Source organism: Anabas testudineus, chromosome 19, assembly GCF_900324465.2.
Source record: "Anabas testudineus chromosome 19, fAnaTes1.2, whole genome shotgun sequence".
NCBI classification, from domain to species: domain Eukaryota; kingdom Metazoa; phylum Chordata; class Actinopteri; order Anabantiformes; family Anabantidae; genus Anabas; species Anabas testudineus.
Genome location: NC_046628.1, coordinates 16,136,260 through 16,157,471, shown reverse-complemented (window position 1 = coordinate 16,157,471; position 21,212 = coordinate 16,136,260). Strand labels below are relative to the sequence as shown.

At 41.9% G+C, this 21,212-nt stretch overlaps 1 protein-coding gene across 2 annotated transcripts in view; it reads left to right on the top strand.

Moving 5' to 3' along the window:
• LOC113156775 (PH and SEC7 domain-containing protein 1-like) overlaps window positions 1-21,074 on the top strand; it is a 49,804-nt gene extending 28,730 nt beyond the window's left edge. For both annotated transcript variants that reach the window (XM_026352081.1, XM_026352082.1), the window contains 7 exons: window positions 6,790-6,833; window positions 11,948-12,141; window positions 12,604-12,674; window positions 14,153-14,310; window positions 15,432-15,576; window positions 16,796-16,939; window positions 17,035-21,074. In XM_026352081.1, the coding sequence (XP_026207866.1) occupies window positions 6,790-6,833; window positions 11,948-12,141; window positions 12,604-12,674; window positions 14,153-14,310; window positions 15,432-15,576; window positions 16,796-16,939; window positions 17,035-17,289 (1,011 nt within the window). In that variant the 3' untranslated portion in view covers window positions 17,290-21,074. The remainder of the gene's footprint in view (window positions 1-6,789; window positions 6,834-11,947; window positions 12,142-12,603; window positions 12,675-14,152; window positions 14,311-15,431; window positions 15,577-16,795; window positions 16,940-17,034) is intronic.
• The last annotated feature ends 138 nt before the right edge of the window (window positions 21,075-21,212 follow it).

Here is a 21,212-nt window from a genome sequence, read left to right as displayed (position 1 = left end):
TTTAGTTCAATAGTAAAAGATCAATACAGTGTTTATTGAGTGACCCCAGAAAAGGACATTGGCTATTAGACCCTGTTGATGAGCGCGGCTTCAGAGCACGTAGGCCAGTGAAGATGGGCGGTGGGAAGAATCCCTCAGGGGTCTCGATGCTGTTGGAGGTTGAGTGAGCCGGAAGAGGGGAGATGGAAATTTGTAGCTGACGCACCTGGATTGCCCTTCGGGATTAGGTGGTGATGGAGTGGCTCTGCTTTTCTAGAGTCTCGGTGATGTGATGACTCGCGGAGCTCGTTGGCGAGTGACTGTCGAGATGGAATATAGAAAGAGATATCCATGGAAATCGATAGAGAACGACAAAGCCTCCTGATTGCTCTCTGGTTGTGTCTATGAGCTCAGCAGACTGGCCTGTAGCACCGTGGAGTCATTCAGAGAACAGTAAAGAGTTCCCTCATTAATAGCAGTAAAGAATAACAACAGTTTCCCACACTGTACCGCCACTGCAGCACTTTTTTAAAACCGTGGTGGGTTAAGTGTCTGAAATGAGTTGTTGTGTGGTGGGTTGTGCTTCATTATCGAAGAGGGAAAACTCAGAACTCATGAGCTTTTCAGTTTGGTTGTTTACGAGACAAAAAGTTTCACATTTTCTTCTGAAGACATCTTTAAACCGTCAGCTCTGATCTCTTCTGTGGAGCAGTTGGTACAAAACAGGGTAAATAAAAGTGCTGCTTCCCGTCACAGTTCGACCTGGATTCGTCTCAGCCTGTTCGTCTGCCCACCTGTTCCCCATCCAGCCTCCAGATGTCTCCAACTCCTTTCCCTGCTTCACCTGCTTCACCTGCACACCTGTTCTGCATGTGGTCTGTTTAATCAGCCACCTGGCTCTGCTCTACACATGCACTCACCTGTTGCCCATTCACAAATCAGCTCTCCTGTATATTCACCTGCCTTTCACTCAGTGCTCTGACAGATTGTTCCCATGCAGTTTGCCTTTGGACTTTGAACCTGGATCTTAACTAAACCTCTTTACTCCCTGTTTTTGCCTTCTTCCTGCTCCTGAACGCTCACATGTCCTCTCAGTATTAATGCGAGTTTTTGGATTTTATAAAAATCCAAACTAAATACACAAACTTTCACGCGTGATGTTTCATTCTTGCAGCAACACCTGCTCGATTTTCCTTTTTTATCTGTTTATACAGTAAAAACTTAAATTGGTGCCTATTTCTCTAATTTTTTATCCGTTATTTCTTCATTGTTTTATTTTCTTAACCTTTTAATGATCTGTAACACAGTAAAACTGAGCACTGAATCATTTGGTTTGTTTTGATTATGGATCCAATCAATACCAATGGTCTATGACTGACACAGCCATTAAATCTTCCGTCACACTTCTGTGGTTCCAGATTTTTCCCTTCACGCGGTCCCTGTTAATCACTCTCAAGTCAATAACTCCAACAGTGTCTCTGGAGGAAACACCTCATTCATTCATCATTTGTCAGATGCTTGGTTTTCTGCCGTCTCTTTTTCCTTTGGCCTCGTTTTTGTTTATTTTTCTGGTTTTAATTAATAAGAGGAATCTGGAGATCTGGCTCCATGTCGATCTTGGCTGAGCCCCCTCTGTTTGGCATTTCTTACTCGAGAATCTTCAAATCTCGTTCTCAGAAAGAAAGCTGCTAGGACTTTTTCCCAAAAACGATTCCCTTCATTCATGAGCAGTGCTGCTTAATACACACACATTTTCATGATGCTGATTTTTTTGTGTATTTCTTCCTCTGAATACTGATTGCAAGCGTTTTTTTTTAAGTGTGCATGTGTGTTTGCATGGAAGATACAGTTGGAAGACTGTGATTTGCTGGAGATGACTGAGAGAAGGAGGGTGGGAGGAAGGGAGGGAGGTACGCATTGACGATGCCAGAGAGAAGCAGGCAGAGAGAGGGAGAGCGCTGTCCCTATCCGCTTCTTTCTCGCTCTCCGATCCAAGCAGCCAGCTCTCCTTTCCTCTGCTCGTCCTCTGCAGCAGCAGAAGCAGCAGGGAGAAGGAAAGGAAGAAAGAAAAGCCCGGGCGAACAGATTGGAGACAGATAACTGAAGCAGGGATCGACAAACAAAAGGCAGGGAAGGTATGAAAGACATCAGCAGCAGGAGAGCGGATTTTTTTCCTTCAAACACCCACATTCACCGAATGTGCAACGGGAAGAGACTAAAACCAGTGCAAAGAGAGTCTTGAGGGAAAATACTCTGTAAGAGAAGTGGATCACAGAGGGGGAAAATGAGTAAATGATGACAGCGGATGTCTACACATGGACAGAGAGCAGGAGGGAGAAGTGACAATCTGGCCATCAGCACTGTTACTGTAAAGCTGATGGGATCCATTTTACAGTGGGAGCAACAGGAACGTGCATACTGTACTTCTTTGTGCTGAATCTCAGCGTTTCTACACCTGCTTCTTGTTTCGTAGTCGTTTATTGTGTTTGTCTCTCCGGGTTTGTGACGAAATCAGCGGTGCTCTTTGGAATCCCTGCTCCGAAGTCAGAGGGCGGCTGCACCTCCTCCTGCATCTCCCTCCATTGTGTGTGTGTTTCTTTACACTGTTTGTGTTCATATAAGCTTACAAGCTTATTGTATGCCTGTGTGTGTGTGTTTTGTTTTGTTTTTTACCTCTTCAGTTCCACATTTTGCACCCATCTGTTTCATGCTGGCTGTCCGTTCACACCTCTGCCAGCGTTTCATACCATCTGTGAGAGTGTCAGCTTGGGTCCCTCTGTGTGAGTGAGAATTTATGGACTCATCACTGTAGTGACTTCTTGGTGGCTTTTGCTGGACAGGTGTCACCTTTGAGTAACTTGGCGGACGATCGCATCCACGTACGCACTTCTAAACAGTCACCTGGAGAAATGAACTGCCTTAAACTGCAAATGATTTCACATTACACTTCAATAGATGGGCGCTGACACTGGAAGAGAAGTGTTGGATTTACTGCACCACTGTGGCCTCCTCTCACCTGCAGAAGTACTCCACTAAATTGTTTCTCTACATGTATAATGCATGGACCTCTTATCAATAATTCAGCATCAGGTGGGCATCCCGTAGTTGCCTGCTGGGTGTTGATCAAGACATTCAGGGACGAGACTGTTGAGGTTTGATTCCTGCTGATAGCACGGTCCACTGGTGCAGCCGACTGACTTGACAGCAGCCTGATGATGTGTTACCTCCCTCTGTGGTCTCCACTGATCACCGGCTGCTTTCTGTAACAACTGAATTCGCTTCCAGCTGTCTGTTGGCGCATCAGCCTCTCCAAGTGTTTATTGGACAGTTTCCAGATCAGACAAACCTCATTTCACACTTTTAGTCTCTTTGGCAGAAGTCTTTTTTGTCCACGTGATTTTTTTTCTACAGTAAAACATACAGACTCACTTCTTTGGGCTGATCTCACACGTCCAGCTTTCTTTGGACTTGAAGCCAAGTTCTGTGTGATCTCTGCACCGTCCTCTCAGACCATGATTGGTGTTAACAGCCTGCACTCGGCAGGGCGCCTACGCTCACGCTCTCTTTGCACTGTGCGCTACGGTAGAGACTTCCGTATGATGGACCCGTTCCGCTATCCCAGAACCCCGCGCTCACGCTCGCTCAAACCCTTGGTGTTTCCAGACCTGCTGGGCAAAGCTCAGGATGGCCAGAATCACCCACAGGCCAGAAAAAGGAGGAAGGTACTGAAAGCTGTTCTCTATCTCCTGTTATTCTCACTTTCACGAGTCATTGAGACATATAATTTGTCATGAGCTTGTCAGTGGACTTTCTGAATCCTGTTTTCCTGCTTTGTTTCATGTCAGTTGGACACTTCGTGTAACACCAGGTAGTAGCTCACAGACCTGTCCGATGGTCTGGATGGGGCCAGCAGTTTGTAAACCTTCACATGTACTGTGTTTGATGAAGGAGGCTGTGACACAGCCGGGCCTGACGGGGCCGTGCACTGCAGCTCAGTGCAGCACACTGTGTAAATCCACCACTCACAGCTAATGGGTCTCATTTGAGGCACTTGGTGGCATTGAGGAGGTGAAGGTGATGAGCATCCATCCTTTTCTCAATGAGCCTCCAGACTGATTTATACTTTCCCTTCAACTACCTTTTTGATTTACTCGTCTCCCTCTTTAGTCTTCTACCTTTAAATCCCAGTGCTGTTCATACCGTGTGTTCCCATAGTATTTACAGTAAGAGGTTGATTTTCATTCCTCCAATGCAAAAAATACTCTGCAGGACGAACTCAGCGTTGGGAGATGAGCTCAGCTGTGACACAGTTTCAGCTACAGTATGTTTCTCTTACGCTAAATCAGCAGTGAAGTGTGTCAGCTTAGGCACCATGTGCATACATTTATCGAAAGAAAGAAAACCCATCATTATTACTGACTAGATCTAAATCAGTCAACGGGAAACTAATTACAGCTGTTGGAGATATTTTCAAGCTCAGATACTTAATATTCTTCAGTTTTAGCTTATACGTTTGTTGCTTTTGTGAGGATTGTTTTGTTTTATGTAATTTAATGTAATAACTTGTGTGGACAGATTCAGGAGCTCCAGATCACTGTAGTTTTACATTTTCACTGTTAATATTTGATGTTGACCAGATTTGTGCTACAGAAGCAGTTTTTTCCCCCACTTTTTAAAACTGGTCGACTTGGCCGTCCCTGGAAGCTTGACTTCATTTCTATCATGACTATTAAAATGTATGAGCACATTTAGTTTGTAACATAGTTTGAATACTAAGATTTGACAGTAGAGCGTAGGGAACCCTGAATAAATCTATAATGGTGTCGGCTGACTCGTCGTTAATATTCATGACACTCTGGAAGTATTTCTGATTAGTGGCAGTTTCAAAGAAAAAGCTGAAAATGAACCTGATTAGCTCTGCAGAATCAAACCCCATTAGAAATCCAGTTTCATTTGACTGAACTTCACAATGCAACACACAGATAGTCATAATAGGTTGGAAGTCTAAAACATGCATAATTCAAGTGCAGACCTTTAGGAGGAGTTCTTTAATCAAAGGAACATAATGGACACTGATCGATTTAGCTGAGTATGAGGTTTCTAGGTCTTCAGGGAGTTCACAGGTGAGTGAGGTGGGGAGGAGCAGCCTGTGCGGGTCCACGCCATCACCTCAGCTGTCACCGACGTCTAGCAGCAGCTTCCACTGCCTCAGTCTGTGTCCTGAACACTACAGTGTGATGGCTTCCTGCTGTCTTCTCTCCCCCCTCTGCTGCTAAACGGCTGTGAAACCAAGTTGACATGTCACGTCTAACTGGCACAGGCCGGTGTCACAGTGGCCTGTTGAATGAGAAGTGTCTAAAAGTCTCGACTGTCACTACAGATTTTGAGGAAGTTAAAGTCAAATGTGTTGTTTCTCCAGAGCTGTTCCCTCGTTAAACCCTCTGTGGGTCTAGATCTTATGTTGACTATGATTATTCAGTTGTACATACTGTATCTTTAATATTCACATATGTTAAGATTGAATATGACAAGTTGATACAGACGCGGTTATCTAAATGTTACGTAAGCAGTTATTAACCGAGTGTCCACATCGAACCGAGCACTGTGTCTAAGTTTTGCACATAAAGCACCAAAACAGAATTTCTACAGAAAATAAAGAAACACATCAAGTAAACACAGGTGAAACACACAACATAGTTTCCAATGCTACTGCTGTTTGTACGTATAGAAGCTGGGATTATAATATGACGTCTTCTTTAAATGTTTTTTAACCACATCTTCATGGTCAACAGGTAAAAATATAAAGAATCTTACTCTAACACTTCTGTTGTTTTATCTCTGTTGTGAACGGTGTCTGAACTATTTGTGAACATAACACTTCCAGTGCACGAAGCTCGCACTCTGCTCGGTAGTTGCTAAACAGCACGTTGTTGCCAGAACCTCATGTCCAAGAACAAAATATCCTCTAATTATAACTTATCTTAATTTTTGGGAAACGCAGCTCATTAAAGGTTTATAATAATTCATACCTGACAGAAATGCTGTGGTGATAATATTACATCACACTATGCTGCTTTATAGTCTGTGTGTTTGACATTTACCTGAATTTCTCCGTGATTTGATTTGACAGCTGATCTATAACTGATAAATCTGTGTGGTTATTTTATTTACTAACGTGAACTAATGATTAAATAGTGATTAATAAGTTAAGATTCGTAAAGAAAGTTCTTATCAGTTTCACAGGTATTATTATCTACTGATGGATTAATCTAATATCTCCCAGTCCGCCCTCTACAGAGTTCAGGAATTACTCATGAACTATTTATTAATTCCCTCCTCACCTGTAAAGTGTTACTGTATATTTTAAAACACGGACGTACCGTGTATACTAATATCATCATATATATGTCGACTGTGATTTTAACCACTAACAGCACAGAAAATACTGGAATTCTGGTTCAGTCTCAGACTCGTGTTTGATATTGTTACTTTTATTTTCGCAGACTTCATGTTTGTAGGCTGTAACTTGATTTTGCTTTGTGCACATCGATGCAGTTTTCTTTTTGGCTTTGTAACTGATGTGGTGCTGCTGCACTGATTGGACGACTGATTGATTGATGGGCAAATAAAATGAGTTAAGCTCAGACAAAGAGCGGTTTGTGCAGCATGAAGGGGATAAAATGTATTGAATTAACCCAGCTTGCTTACTGGGCAGCTTTCACAGAAAACCACAATATTACCTTTAATCAAATCTCAAGTGTTTTTTGCTGTATTTATCTGGAAACCTGAATTTCTCACTTTCCTCTTCAGGCTCTCTACAACTCAATCAAGAACCAGAAGCTGCAATGGACACTGTAAGTAATTTCATGTTGATATTATTCACTGTAAAATGATATTTTCCACAATGTTATCCTCATTTCTGTTTTAGCTTTGTCTATTAGTAACCTAATCACACACACACACTGTCCTGAAGGGCAGATAACAATAACGAATATTGATTAACTTGTTAGCTTCCTCGTTAAAGATGTGAGCGTTGTCTGGCATGTGAAGGAACCATTAGTGTGTCAAGGGTTGCTATTCTGGATCACAGTTTCAGAGTGCCTCAGAGATGCCAATTAAGTCACTAGCTTTCCAAGCTTTGTTGCCATAGTGACGGCACCATGGATACGACTCCATGGCTACCGCATCGCTCTCTCCTCCCTGTGATCTCAGTAGCAAAAACGCACAGCAGCAGATAGATAGTTTACTGTACATGTGAAGACACACAGGAAATGTATTTGTATGTTTCAGTGCATGTGAACAAAGACGAAGCGTCAGAGACAGAGAGAAACTCAGCTCCGTTTAAATCTCTCTTTACCTGCATCCTGAACAAAGGTGTGACCAGAGCCTCCTACTACCTTTCCAAAAATAGCAGTAGCAGCGCTCCCGAAGCAGCTGAATAAAAGTGGTCAGAGGAGCAGATCGAGGAGGAGATCCACAGAGAGGCAGGCGATCCAGTTCAAACATCTCCACTGACATATAGACAGCTATTTAAACAGTGCCGTCGCGTTAAAGAGACCACGTGTGGGGGGAGGAAAGGTGTCATTTCTAGACACAAAAACACCCTCAAACAAAGGAGAATCCACCTCCAAACAAAATGAATTACAGATTAAGAGATTCAGCCGACAGCAGCAGTGATTTATTTGGTTTTGGCAGAGCTGCACATGCTCGTTGTTTAATACTTCAGCCAAAATCATTGCAATAGAGTAAATTCTGTCTGGGCTGGAGTTCAGCTTTGAAAATCTTATTTGAAAGCAGAGCACAGAGTCACTTTTGCCACCACTTTCACACCCTGCTTGCTTAGAGGAGGCATGTTTCATCACACAGAGGACACTTTTTCACTCTCAAACTCATTGACATCCTGTGACAGATCGATTCTGAGGCCACGAATGTTTTTATTTGTGCTGGTGCACGTCCTGTTGGCAAATGTTTGTCATTGGTTTGTTCTGTTTGCAATTTGCACACACATCATTATGTGCTATATATAGGCCATCGATTTACTAATTTACTTCCAGATTGCAGCATGGAGGTGTGATTTTCAGACACTAAAACAAACCACTTGCTGTGGCTTTAGAAATACAAACTGTATAAGTGAAATCTGGTGTGAACGTCTCATTACAGGTGTGTGTGCGTGATCGTGTGGGTGTGCAGTACGTTTCTTTGCGCCCCACAATGCAAAAGCACGATGGCGATGGATGTTATTTCCCACCCCCACAGAGGCAAACACGCACATGGCCACTTGCAACAGTGCAGTTGGATGCACCCACATGTTCTCCACTTGCACACAAACACACACCGCCGCAGATATATACAGTACACACATGCTTCAACATTCAGGAGCGGGGGTGGAGAGCAGAGGGAGAGGTGGTGAGCGCTGAAAGAGAGACGCAACAAGTCGGAGATACGTGGAGATGCAGATCTCTGGATGGGAGCAGGTAGAACAGGGTGAAAACTGCAGCAGGATAATAAGTCTCAAAGCTCGGAGAAGGAAGACGTGAGTGAGTGAGGGAGACGAGACCCATCTGCTCTATTATTCCTTTATTGTGCTAATCCCTTCTCTCCTCCTCCCTCGATGTCTCTAATCATCCCGTCTCACAATTGTCTGCTGACGCCACCTCTCACCTACAGTGGCAGAGCAGAATGTGAGACATCTATGGCTGTAATAATGAATTAATCAGCTGAGATCCATCAGTGTTTTAAAGGTCTTATTGAATTGTCTTCAGCTATAATGATGTTTCAACATGAAATCTATCAATGAAAGAACTGATTCAACCTTATGATACTTTTCATCACAAACGTTCGGATTTAAACATGACGGTCATATTAAACACAGATGACCTGCACTCTGTACTGTCCCTGAATGCACCACACACTGTGGTGCTAACGCTTAAACTGAACCTAGTTAAATTTCCTATGTTCACATATACGAATACATTTCTTTCTCCTGTATTTAAATCAGTGGCTAAATGTGCCAGGAGATTCTACACATTAGATTATAAATTAATACTTTCAGACACAAATCATACAGTGGCAAGAAAAAGTAAGTGAACCTCATGATTTGGGGCTAATTTGCTGCCTCTGGACACTCGGTCAGTGTAAATCTAACACATTTAAATAAACTTCTGTGGATGATATGAAGGTTAAACATGTACTAAATAAAGCAGCAGACTGTGTGAATGAAGGTAAAACAGTGTGTGTGAGGCTGAATTACTTCTCTTCCACTCGTGTTTGTAGTGTTTTGTTTTTTTTTTGCCATTTGCTCCAATGACTCAGTGACACAGGTGAAACACAGGAAACCTGTTTCCACTGGCGTCTGATGCATCAACATCAGCACCAAGAATCAGCAGCAACTGTCTTCTTTCTTTCTTTTCTTTTATTTTATCGTTTCCTTTCTCTCCTACTCCATTCACTAATTTTTCCACCAACTTCCTGTTCTTATTAATTCCTTTCATCCTCTTCCTGTCATCCATTTCTCTAGTTCCTTTCTTTTTCTTTCTATCCTATCTCTATTTTATTTTCTTGTCTGTATTTTTATGTTTTCCTTCCCATTTTTCCTGTTCCGCTTCTCTCTGCTTCTCTAATTTCCCTTTCTTTCTTTTCTTTCCTGCTCTTCTCTTCTCCGTCTCTCCTGTTTGATTTCTCACTCACATTGTTGATAATGTTCTGCCATCTGAGAGGGATCATCTTTGTCTTCCTTCTGCTCCCCTCCTCTCCATCTCTGTCACTCTCCTCTCCGTCCATCCCCCCACTCTCCATCTCTCCACGTTGTCTCTGTATGGAGACGGATTCAGGCAGGCCAGCAGTTACCAGGCAACAGGCTACATCCTCATTGGCTCCGTCTCTGCCTCCCTTTCTCTCTCCGGCTCCTGCATGGGGTTAACTGCTGTTATGTACTGTTGGTTACTCATAGCGTGTTCTCGGGGGGGTGCAGCATCCAGCCATTTCTTCTATTTTCGGGCTGAACTTTTGCACGGGTGCCGCCTGGTGAGGTAACAAGTGGATTTGCCGTGTTTCAGATGCTGTAGTGGCCTAAAGCATTTATCATCTCCTAATGTGACAAATCCGTTTAAAACCACTAAAAGAGTTCAGACAGAGCATCGTGAGGGATTATTTAGAGAACGGGATTATCACAGCTGTAGCAATGTGAATTGTAAGTATTGTCTATCATGCAAACAGGATACATAACTATATCACTAATAAAAATGTATATTACTAAACTACTAATAAATACGTAGTAATAGACAGTAATCTTATATGTCAGTATCTTTTTGTAAATCTCCATTTGATTATAATGTAATCATATAAACAACATAGTTATGTTAAAACTGTAGAATGCATTATAACTGAAATATGATATAGATCATATAAAATAATTGAATGATAAGTAAAATTTTAAAGTTGAAAGAAACTAATTAAAGGACCAGTAGACAATAATATACACAATTTAATATAAATAAGATAAATAAAACACATTGTTACAAAAAAAAAAACAGCAGGATATAAAAATAATAAAATTGGTGATATTTACAAAATATTATATTAAAATATCGAAAAAGTATCAATCAATTATAAAATTATAAAACTAAACAGAAGATACTAACAAAAGTAGATTTAAAAAAACATTTAAAAAGTTCATTTTCATTAATAATTAAATTAAATGCTAAATAAAACAAGGAGGCTAATAAACAAGAATATTAGAGGAAAGTATTAGTGTTGTATAAAATAATAAAATAGACTTAATTTAAAAATGTACAGAAAGACAAATATTACAAAAATAATGCAATAATAATAATTAAAAATGACATAAATAACATAATGTTATTGAATTGACATGAATATGCAGAAATATACAATTATTTAAAAGGAGATGAATAAAGGTTATAAAATAAAATAAAAAATAAAACCTTTTGATGTTGACAGGGTTGCTGAAGGGATGATACATATGCTGTTGCAAAAAATATTTTCATTCATATTTTAACATGTTTTGAACACACAAGTGAAATTTATTTTTGTATAATTGAAGAAGTTCTGTACAGTAAAACATGTCTTAAATGTTTATGTGGTTAATATGGTCAGTGCTTATTTTAAAACATAATATTATTTATTATTATAAATAATATTAATTTACTTGATGTTACATCTCAGGGCCTCTGTACATCCTGTCTAAATTTGCTTCTAAGTCTCATACTGACTGTGATATGTTAGTTTTTCCTCATAGCGGCTTCACATATATAAAATAATATATAATAATATAATATATTGTATGATATAAGAGTTTGTGTCCCATTTTATTTTTTGTTTAAATAATAAAATAATTTCATCCTGTCACTTTCTGTAAAGTCGGTGAAGCTTCCGTCTTTGGGTTGCAGTCACAATCATCTCGTCTCACCTGTGTGAGCATCAAGAGGAGGAAGACTAACAGTGATGCATCTGTACCTCAGACAGGAGTTCCCCCCCTGGGTAAAAATGCCCGTTTTTCACCTGGAAGCAGGAACGAGATAGACGGTGTCACTTTTTTTTCGCTGCTGTAGTTTATGATCAAGGAGAGCAGAGCTGCTTCTCAGGAGAACCGGAGCAGAGAGAGGAAGTAACACACAAGTCAGGCTTTGAAGACAGCTTCGTTGACTCAGGTTTCCCCTGATACACGATACTTTGCAAAGGTCTTGTGCAACAAAAGCTCTGTCAAGACACCAGCAGTGGACAGTGATTACTCATGTGTACTGTATGTATGAAACCAAAGTTTCCCAGTAAGTGTGTGAACTCTCTGGACCTCTTGTCCTGTGCTGTTCCTTGTGTAACAAGCACAGAGTGAGAGGCAAATGGACAGGATGAATGATTATGTGTTTATTCGTAGTTGCTAATGAGACATGACACATAAGTGTTGCTCACCATGGAGTCAGATCATTTCATTATTTATTTGTCTCCATAGTGATGAGGAAGAGCTGCGGAAGTCCTTTTCAGAGCTCGGGGACAGCCTGAGTGACTCCAACACTTCCAGGTCCATGAAGAGGGAGGGCAGCAGTGGGAAGCTGCTGTCTGATGGGACGCAGCCAACGGGAATGCTGCTGTACAAGAACGGATTCCTGGTCCGCAAAGTGCACGCCGACTCGGACGGCAAGAGAAGTACGTGTGAGACGCTTTCAATGGTGCAAGTTGGAAACATTTGAGCAAAGAACCAGATATAAAAGTACTTATTCTTCAGAAAACACTGATTTGGTTAGATTGTTTATACAGATGCTACTTTAAATATAGTTTATTAGTTTAGTCTGGACAGTTGAAACTGGTGTTTTGTGGGACTACTAACAACTTATGGACACCTGAAACATGACTAGGACGCATGATTACACTTGCAAAAAGATGGATTCTATAAATTTATTAAATCTTTATTGTAAAATCTAATATTACACTCAGTAGTAACAAAGAAGTTTTCTTTTACCTAAAATACTGCTGCACAAACCAGCAATAACCCTGTACTTTATTGTATTTATGCAGGATTCTTACTTCTTAACAGGTCGATTTATAACTTATATTCTGGAGAAAACCCTCATTTGATGTTATGATATTAACACCTTCTTCTCCTCACAGCACCGAGAGGGAAGAGAGGGTGGAAAACCTTCTATGCTATCCTTAAAGGGCTAATTCTCTATCTGCAAAAAGTAAGTCACTTACATTGTTATGCACATCAGTACTTTTCATCTAAACTACATATACTCGTGCCAGTAAAAGAGAAAAAGTCTGTGCGAGCGACTGTTTGTAACAGCGACTACTTGATATTCATTATTCAACCTTTAAAATATCAGGTGACTGCGTCTTCATAAACATTCTGTTTTTCTTTCATAGCAGCAGGAAATTTGTAACAGCAGGTGAATCTCTGTCCCCGTAGTGGGTGTCTCTTTAGAAACCAAACAAACGTTCTTCACGATCATGTTACCTGCCCACACATGATCCCCTCACAGGCTTCATTTTAACGAAATATCAGAGACAAAAAAACATCTTTGCAGTGACAGCTCACCGAGCAATCCGTCTCCATAAATGGAGCTGTTTTATGGTGTCTAAAAAGTGACGTCCGGGCCGCCCAGTCTGGTTGTGAGCAGTGTGAGGGGCAACGTCAGCCAGTATAACACTGGTGCACATGTAGAGAATAAAGAATCAGTTTGATTATTGATCATTGATTCTCTGTTAAGTCTTTGTAAGTCATGTGTCTCCTTTGACAGAACATCTGTATGACGTGAAAGTTAATACAAAAAGAAGAAAGATTGCAATAAAGAGACACTAATTTGAAATCTAGAGATGCTGTGTGGAGTGTGGTGATGTGTCTGTCTAAGAGGTTTCCTAATTTTTTTGTTAATCTTTTAGTTTAGTTTAGGATCTGAAAAACCAAGGTCCATCAATATTTTTTCATTATTATCATTATTACTGTGGATATAAAGACAGTGTTCCTTTAGCCACTGTGTCTCTGTGTGTCACACTGTGTGTGACTTTTACAGGCGTTACATATTTTTGTTGTAATACTAGTTGTATTTATGACCGGATTAGTGAACAGGTCAAACCACTCATGTTAATATTATATATATATAAATACAAAAGCCAGAAATACAACCAAAATGATCACAGATACAATTAAAATGAGGCAAATGACAATAGAAATTGCACAAAATGACAAAAAAGAGTTGAAAACTATGATGCAAAAAAACTAAGACAAGTTAAGAAAATAAAAACAGACCCAAACTGTCCATAAGGAGATGAAAAACAACTAAAAAAAGAGACCTGACAATCAAAAAATCATTCACAGTGTCCAAAAAGAGATGAAAAAGGACTAAAAGCAAATACATCACAACCAGAAAAATATAAAAACTGAACAAAAAATAAGGTAAAGAAGCAGAAACAGACCCAAAATGTCCACAAGGAGACGAAAAACAATTAAAAAAGAGACACAATGATCAAAAATATGCACAAAATAAGTAAAAGAGATGAAAAATGACTAAAAAGAATGAGATCAGAACTAAAAACCGACAATAAACAGATGAGAAATAACGTTAGAGCTCAGGTTGTAAGTTATAACGTTGATGATTGTATGTTCCCAGCTGTTGCTCCTCTGTGTTAACCACAGCATTGATTCTGTCTCGGTAACCAGGGGGAGTACAGGCCTGACAAGCAGCTGACTGATGAGGACCTGAAGAACGCCGTGTCCATCCACCACTCTCTGGCCATGAAAGCTTCAGACTACAGCAAGAGGCCCAACGTGTTCTACCTGCGGACCGCGGACTGGAGGGTCTATCTCTTCCAGGCACCGTGAGTAACAACGTGCACGTTTTACACTTGAACTGACTCCATGATGTGAGATCCGGGTCGGTTTCAGGACTTCCTGTTCCTTCTGTCCCTGTACACCGGCCGTGTGTTTGAGCTGGTTGTCATGCTGCCTGATTTTAGCTTTAAGTGAACTTTCCCATTTTAACATCACAGTGATCCTGTGCACAAAGCTCAGCACATAAAGAAGCAGCTTTCCCTGTTTGATGTGTGCAGATACTCTGACCTCAGCACCTGTGGGATGGACTCAAACACCATCTGTGACAGAATGTGCCACTAACATCAGTGTCGGACCTCACGAATCCTGCAGCTAGCGTTGTTTGTCCGTAGACTGAAACCAGATGTATAGCAACACGCGTTGGGAGTGAGCTCATTGGGTGTAATACGCCAGTGTCCACATACTTTTGGCCCTGTAGTGTAGCTTCTGTGCCAGACTAATCACAGCTGAGCATCCAACCTCCACTAACAGCAGGCAGCCAGCTGTGCACATGTGCACATGGTGCTTAGAGCACACGGATCAGTGCTGCATGCACATGTCGGACAGCGCGTACAGTGAATGTTAAGAGCAAGGTGAAGGTGTGTGTGTATGTGTGTGTGTGTGTGTGTGTGTGTGTGTGTGTGTGTGTGTGTGTGTGTGTGTGTGTGTGTGTGTGTGTGTGTGTGTGTGTGTGCTGGCAGGATCCTGTAAGTGGCACATGAGTGGCCACATGTTTCAGACCCCAGGAGGCCGGGCTCTGTGCTCCAGTTGCAGCTCGTATTTGTCCCAGATACTGTACCCCTCTCTGAGGCTCCAGCTCTCTTTCTCTCTCGGTGCGCCTGCCTGGGGATTTAAGCAAGGCTGTCTGATTCAATCTGATATTTCTCATGGGCCCCTAATGGGCCTGTTAGTGTAAAACAAGCCCTTTTTCTCGTGCATTAATTGGCTCCAAAATAAAGTCTTTTTCCACAGCGACGCTGCTTCTCTGGTAATTATCCCTTTGATGTAGTAAACTAGCCATGTGCTGGTCTGAGCACCATGGAGGGCTCAGGAGTGTGTGTGTGTGCACTCTACATGTTCTGCTTCTAATTGTGTGTGTGTGTGCGCGTGTGTGTATGATCCATCACAGAAATGCAGAGCAGATGCAGTCTTGGATCACACGGATCAACACGGTGGCCGCCATGTTCTCGGCTCCTCCCTTCCCAGCAGCCATCGGCTCTCAGAAGAAGTTCAGCCGGCCACTGCTGCCGGGAACGATGTCAAAACTGTCTGAGGTACAAAATGTATAATGTTAACAGCTATTTCTCAAGAGAGGCCCGAACCTGGTCTGAGACAAGTCCAGGAGCATGTGAATCTTATTATAGCAGTGGAAAAAATAATGACCTGGGTCTGTATTCATCAAGCATCTCGGGGTAGGAAATCACTCCTAACTGATGACTGATGGTTCTACTTTTAGGACTAGAAGTACTGTAGGAGCGATTTATGAACAGTTCTAACTTAGGAACCCGCTCCGATCATAGGAGAGGAGACGGTTCTGTTGGAGGGAGGATGTTTCTTGAAAGAGTTTTTGTTAATAAATCTTACACAGGATGTAAAAAGAACAAACATACAATTCCAAGAAAAGGTAAGTGTGCAGAGAGAAGTGTGGTCTGAGCCATCAAGTCACAAACTTCCTCTGTGGTTTCCTGCTGTTCAGTGTTTTGTACATGTTTGACTCGTTCAGCAGCTCCAGCTCCTCTTTGACAGAACTCTCTCTAAGTCTCGATCGACCTTCTGCAGAAATACAATTGCAAAACAATACAAAAAAAATGTTCTCTTGAAAACTAGCGCTGATTTCTACATTTAATTTTCCATTATACACAATTACAAACCAACTGAAAATACCACAACACATCACTATAATTTGTTTTTGTGCAGCTCTCAGTGTTTTTATTCCTGCTCTGAGGTCTGAGGGTTTCTAGTCCTGAGTTCCTGACTGATGCTGATGCTCGATAACTGCAGGCGCTGTAATAAACAGCTATTTCCAATGCAGGCAGAGTAATTAAAATTAAAATTGTATGAATAAACATTCCACTAAAGACAAATGTAATAAATTACTAGTGGCTGAGACTGCAGGTATTTCACTGCTCACGTCGATCTGTTGTGAAGCACATTTAGGTTTTTCCAGTCTGAGACATTCATAATAATTATTAGCAGATGGTTTCAACTTTCTTTCTATATAATTGTCACCGGAGCCAAAACTTCATCTCCACTAAATGAGTCAGTCTGAGGACAGTGGTCAGCTGCTGTTATCTCAGCTCTTCAGGCTCGTGGAGCGCTGCAGTAGATCTTTCTTACTGATCATTGTGCATTTTGAGGCTGGTGCATTACACTGAGGAGGTGATTAGAGGTTTGGGAGCAGGTCAGTGAGGCTGGAGGTTTAAATAAGTTAAATAATTATCCTGGCAGGTTTTTATCGTCTCTGTCATCTCACTGTTGACTTTGTGCTCACAGGAGGAGCAGGTCAGATCCCATGAAGCTCGATTCAGAGCCATCTCCACTGAACTTGCCGAACTGCGGTCTTATCCCCCTGACCGCAAGGTCAAAGGGCGCGAGCTGGAAGAGTACCGTCAGCGGGACGAGTATCTGGAGTTTGAGGTGAGGTGGATCTAAAGACACAGAGAAATATGAAAGCCAGACAAGCTCTGGATCATTCTTACACTGCTCTAATTATCACTTTACTGCTGTTCCAGAAAACACGGTACGGGACTTATGTGATGCTGCTGCGAGCTAAAATCCGGAGCGGTGAGGAGGACCTGTCTGTGTTTGAGTCGCAGCTCCTGGAGGAAAACGGTTTGCAGAGGGCTCACTCCAGCCCCACGCTGCAGGACAGCAGCCAGGCCAGCAGCACCAGGGACGGGGGCAACAGCAGCAAAGCCAGCGGCTGCAGCAGCAAGCTGCGGCAGGAAGGCCAGAGACACAGCTACCGACAGGCCGTCAAGAAGTGAGATGGGGCGGGGGCGCCGGGAGCGGCACGGCGTTGCACTGCCAGCGGCAGGCTGTCTCCCTGCATAGGTTTTTATTTGAGATCCAGGAGGGTGTGGAGCTCTGCTTGAAGGGGGAGGAGGAGTGAGGGTCGACCCCACGGCCTCCCCCAAACATGACGCCCTACCCGGCACCCCAGGCTTGTCATCCAACAGAGGAGGTGCAGATCCTATGACTGGCAGAGTGGCTGGGAAACACCAGCGAGGATGCTGGTCTAGGAGGTGGGAGGTCAGAGATCTGCAGAGACGAGGTGTCTTTGAGAACGTGCGCTGGGGGGGCAGCAGCAGACTGGACTGTGCACTGAGATCCAGAGGATGCTCAGACTGAACAGCACACAGGGACCCACATCAAGCATGCTTTCATTTTCTCCCCTTTAGTTCTTTGGAGGCACCTCCGACCACGTTCTCCCACCTTTTTTCCTGACCTTGTCGCTCAGTTCTGGGACCAAACAAGTTTACACATTTTAAAACATCACATTTTACACGACTGATGGTTTGATTTGAGTTGAATTACCGCCACTCTGTACTTACTGGACTTTCCACCAGGTCTTTTGGAGCCATTACATTCCAGCTCCTTTTTTTCCACATCACATTCCACACAGGAGCCTGGACGTTACTGCTTTGAGCTCCTGTGCGTTTTTCACTAAGGGCGGTATCAAGTTGAATCCACTGACAGTGAAGACGCGTTGACAGCGCGTTCTACACCACGACGAGAAGATGCGGCTCTGTGCAGCTCGTCTCTCCTCTTTTCTCTCGTCACTGATGGCCACGTAGAGGCAGCAGCATCAGTAGAAGTCCACAGCGCTCCTGATATGCAGCAACATAACTGCATCTCATTAAGAGAGGTCTATTTTTTATTTTTTTTATTCATTAATTTATTTTTTTTGCTCTGCTTGATCAGGCGAGCTCTTTCCTAGTTGCTTTCGCTTCTCGTCCCGTGATGTGCCTGATCTGTTCTCTTCTTGCCCGAACGTTGTTTTCTCCAGTGATCCGCATGCCTGCATCCAGCACAGCTTCTTTTACGCCTTTTACTACTTTGAGGGCAGGAAAGTTGTTCTCTGGGGGTCATTAACCTTTCTCCTCATGCCAGTGCCATATCCCACACGTATACTCTTTGTCTGTACTTATAACCTCTCATTTAGACGCCCTGTTCAACACTCACCAGGCAGACCCTGAATGTTCTTTTCAGTATTTTTACAGTGTTTTACAGTCGTACGTTGACGTTATTCCTCCTGTGTGTGTCAGCCGTTTGATGAAAAAGTTAAAGGAAATGTGTTCCCCATACTCTTTGTAAACATCCAAGATATGTTGTATATAACTCACCATCTGCTGTGCGCTTTTATTGTAGGATATATGATGATATATTTACAATATATTCAAACTATTGTGAACAGGCATTAGGTACACACAATGTTGACATCTTGTACGTCCCAAAAACACTCATCATGTGTGTTTTTTTTCCTTACATGATGGTAATAATTCAGCACAATATGAGTATTACAGTACCGCCTATGTAATTATCAAAGATTAGTAAACAATCCGAAGGTGTTTGTGACAGGATTTAACCTTACGGTGGTGAAAAGAGAACATGTGAAGCTACGATCTGTGATTTTAATGAGATCTCAGTTGTCAGAGATGAACGTGAATGAAAAGGTGGTTGGATCTAAAAAGAAGGACATATCAATATAGTAGTGAAACTCCTTAATTAGGAGGTGGTGATGATTGGACGTATGTTGTAGGTTGCCACAAACACCTCATAGCATCATCGATGTATAGCCATTTTCTACTCAGGCTTTAAAACGTGCAGCTGTGGTGCCAGCGTCCAACCAGCAGGGAGATGTCAACATTCAGTCACTTTCTTTCAGCCATAATCAGCGCCTGATGCACCTGCAGGAAATATGCATGGCGCCGCCCACTCACCTGAGGAAGCATGTGTGCAGTGGGGGAGGGGCTAAATGAGACAGGACCTGTTTGTATAACTATGGATGTCAAGTCTGTGTTTGAGCGCGTCCGTCTGTCTTGCAGTGATGTTTGAGTGTTAGTGTGTGCACGCCGCGGCTGCAGAGAACTTTCCAGACAGTTTTACTTTCACACCAGTTCCCATGTCGTCAGTACAGATGATTGAAAATCAGGCTCGTCCAGAACATAGTCATGTGTCTGTCTGCGGTCTAGAACTGAAAAATACCAACTATTCCTCAGTTCCAGTGTCTTATTTAGGCAACTTTACTTCTTTTCCTTCTTTAATGTGATAGAAAAACCAAAACCAGAATATTTGCATTTTTAAGAGTAGAGCTGCCACTAACTTTTAATTCATTAGCAGTTTTGTTTATAAGATGTAAGAAAATTCTGAAAATGGCCATCAGGAGTTAACAATGAGGTCTTCATGTGTCTAGTTTTGTTAAAGGTTAAATGTTCAATTTGTAATTTAAATTTCCTCTTTGTTCTGATACCTTTTTGTTTTTGGTCAGTTTCAATTTCAAACGTACAAATCAGAGCTGAAGTAATCAGCAGATTTTCTACTGTTAGCTGTAATTTTCCCTTGAAGATCAGTGGATTTTGGAGATTTGGGCAAAACAAACAAATCAAAAATGTCATTTTCAACTGTTAGAAATATCATTTTTCATTATTTGCTTACTGTAATCAGTCCTCCTGTTGCTTTTAAGAGATTCTGTCGTCCTTTTGATTGACACTACTGAAGCTTCACACAGTACACAAACCTGTACTGTGTTCTGTCACCCGTCACTTCAAATCCAAGTTCTTTAGGGAAAGATTTTACTGCAGTCGTGACCGGTTTGAACAAAAACAAGTGTCTAATTCAGAGTCAAAGATACAGAGACAAAAAGAAAACGACATTTAGTGCTTCAATGATTTTATTGTTGCTGAATACTGTAAAACAGCAAATACAGTAAATTACTTATAAAACATTTTATGCTCCTTGTGGAGTTTAAGACAGATTCAGAAGCTGTCATGTTTTCACTCGTGCACTAACGTAATCCTGCTACACACAGTAAACTGAACCTATTCTAGGCTCAGGCTGCACCGTTTAGAAGGATGTAGTAGAAAAGGAGCCTCCACCTGGAAACAGTCTCCCCTCTCCTCACCTCCTCTCTCTCCATGTGTTGTCACCACTTGTGTACATCAAAGAGCAGCTGCAGGATCTCCATAGCACTGGTTAGCATGGAAATGGACGGTTCCCTTGGTGACGGCTCGTTGATGCTCGAGTGAAAGTCACGGTTTGTGCTGCATCCACAGCAGCAGCAGCAGCAGCAGCGCATGTCTGCAACTGTCATTTAAACATGCACTGGTACTGTTTCCATCACGGCCTCATTTCTGAATGTGACATGTAAATAAAGCATGAGATATTATGGTCTGCTTCATTTATATTATGTTAAGAGTATTAAAAGAGGGTTAATATATAAGGTAGGTTGACTTTTCTTTCCTGTCTTTGAGCTCATGGTCATTTTTAATCAATGTGAATGAAGGAAATGGTTATATTTAATGCTGTCGTATGCTGTTGTGTTTTAGAGAGCCAGCTCATACAAATCTTTTTACATGTAGAGGTCTGATCTGGTCCATCTCAGTGTTTTTTAGACTGGTGCAGGTAAGGCAAAGTCCATTTGATGCTTCTACACACAGTGAGCTACATGTGTCACTGCCTTGTTAAAACTCACCAAGGAAATGTCGTTTGTGAGCTTCTGATTTTTTTGGAGGCACAGAAGATAAAAATAAAAGTGTTTTCAAAGGTTAAATGTGTCTGAATGTCATTGTGTGGAATGTGACAACTGCAAGGAAATGTAATTCAAATTTGATCCACTTTGACCAGCAGATCCAGAAATATATGACTAATGGGAGACATTATCTATGACTCCTCAAATAAATCAAATCAA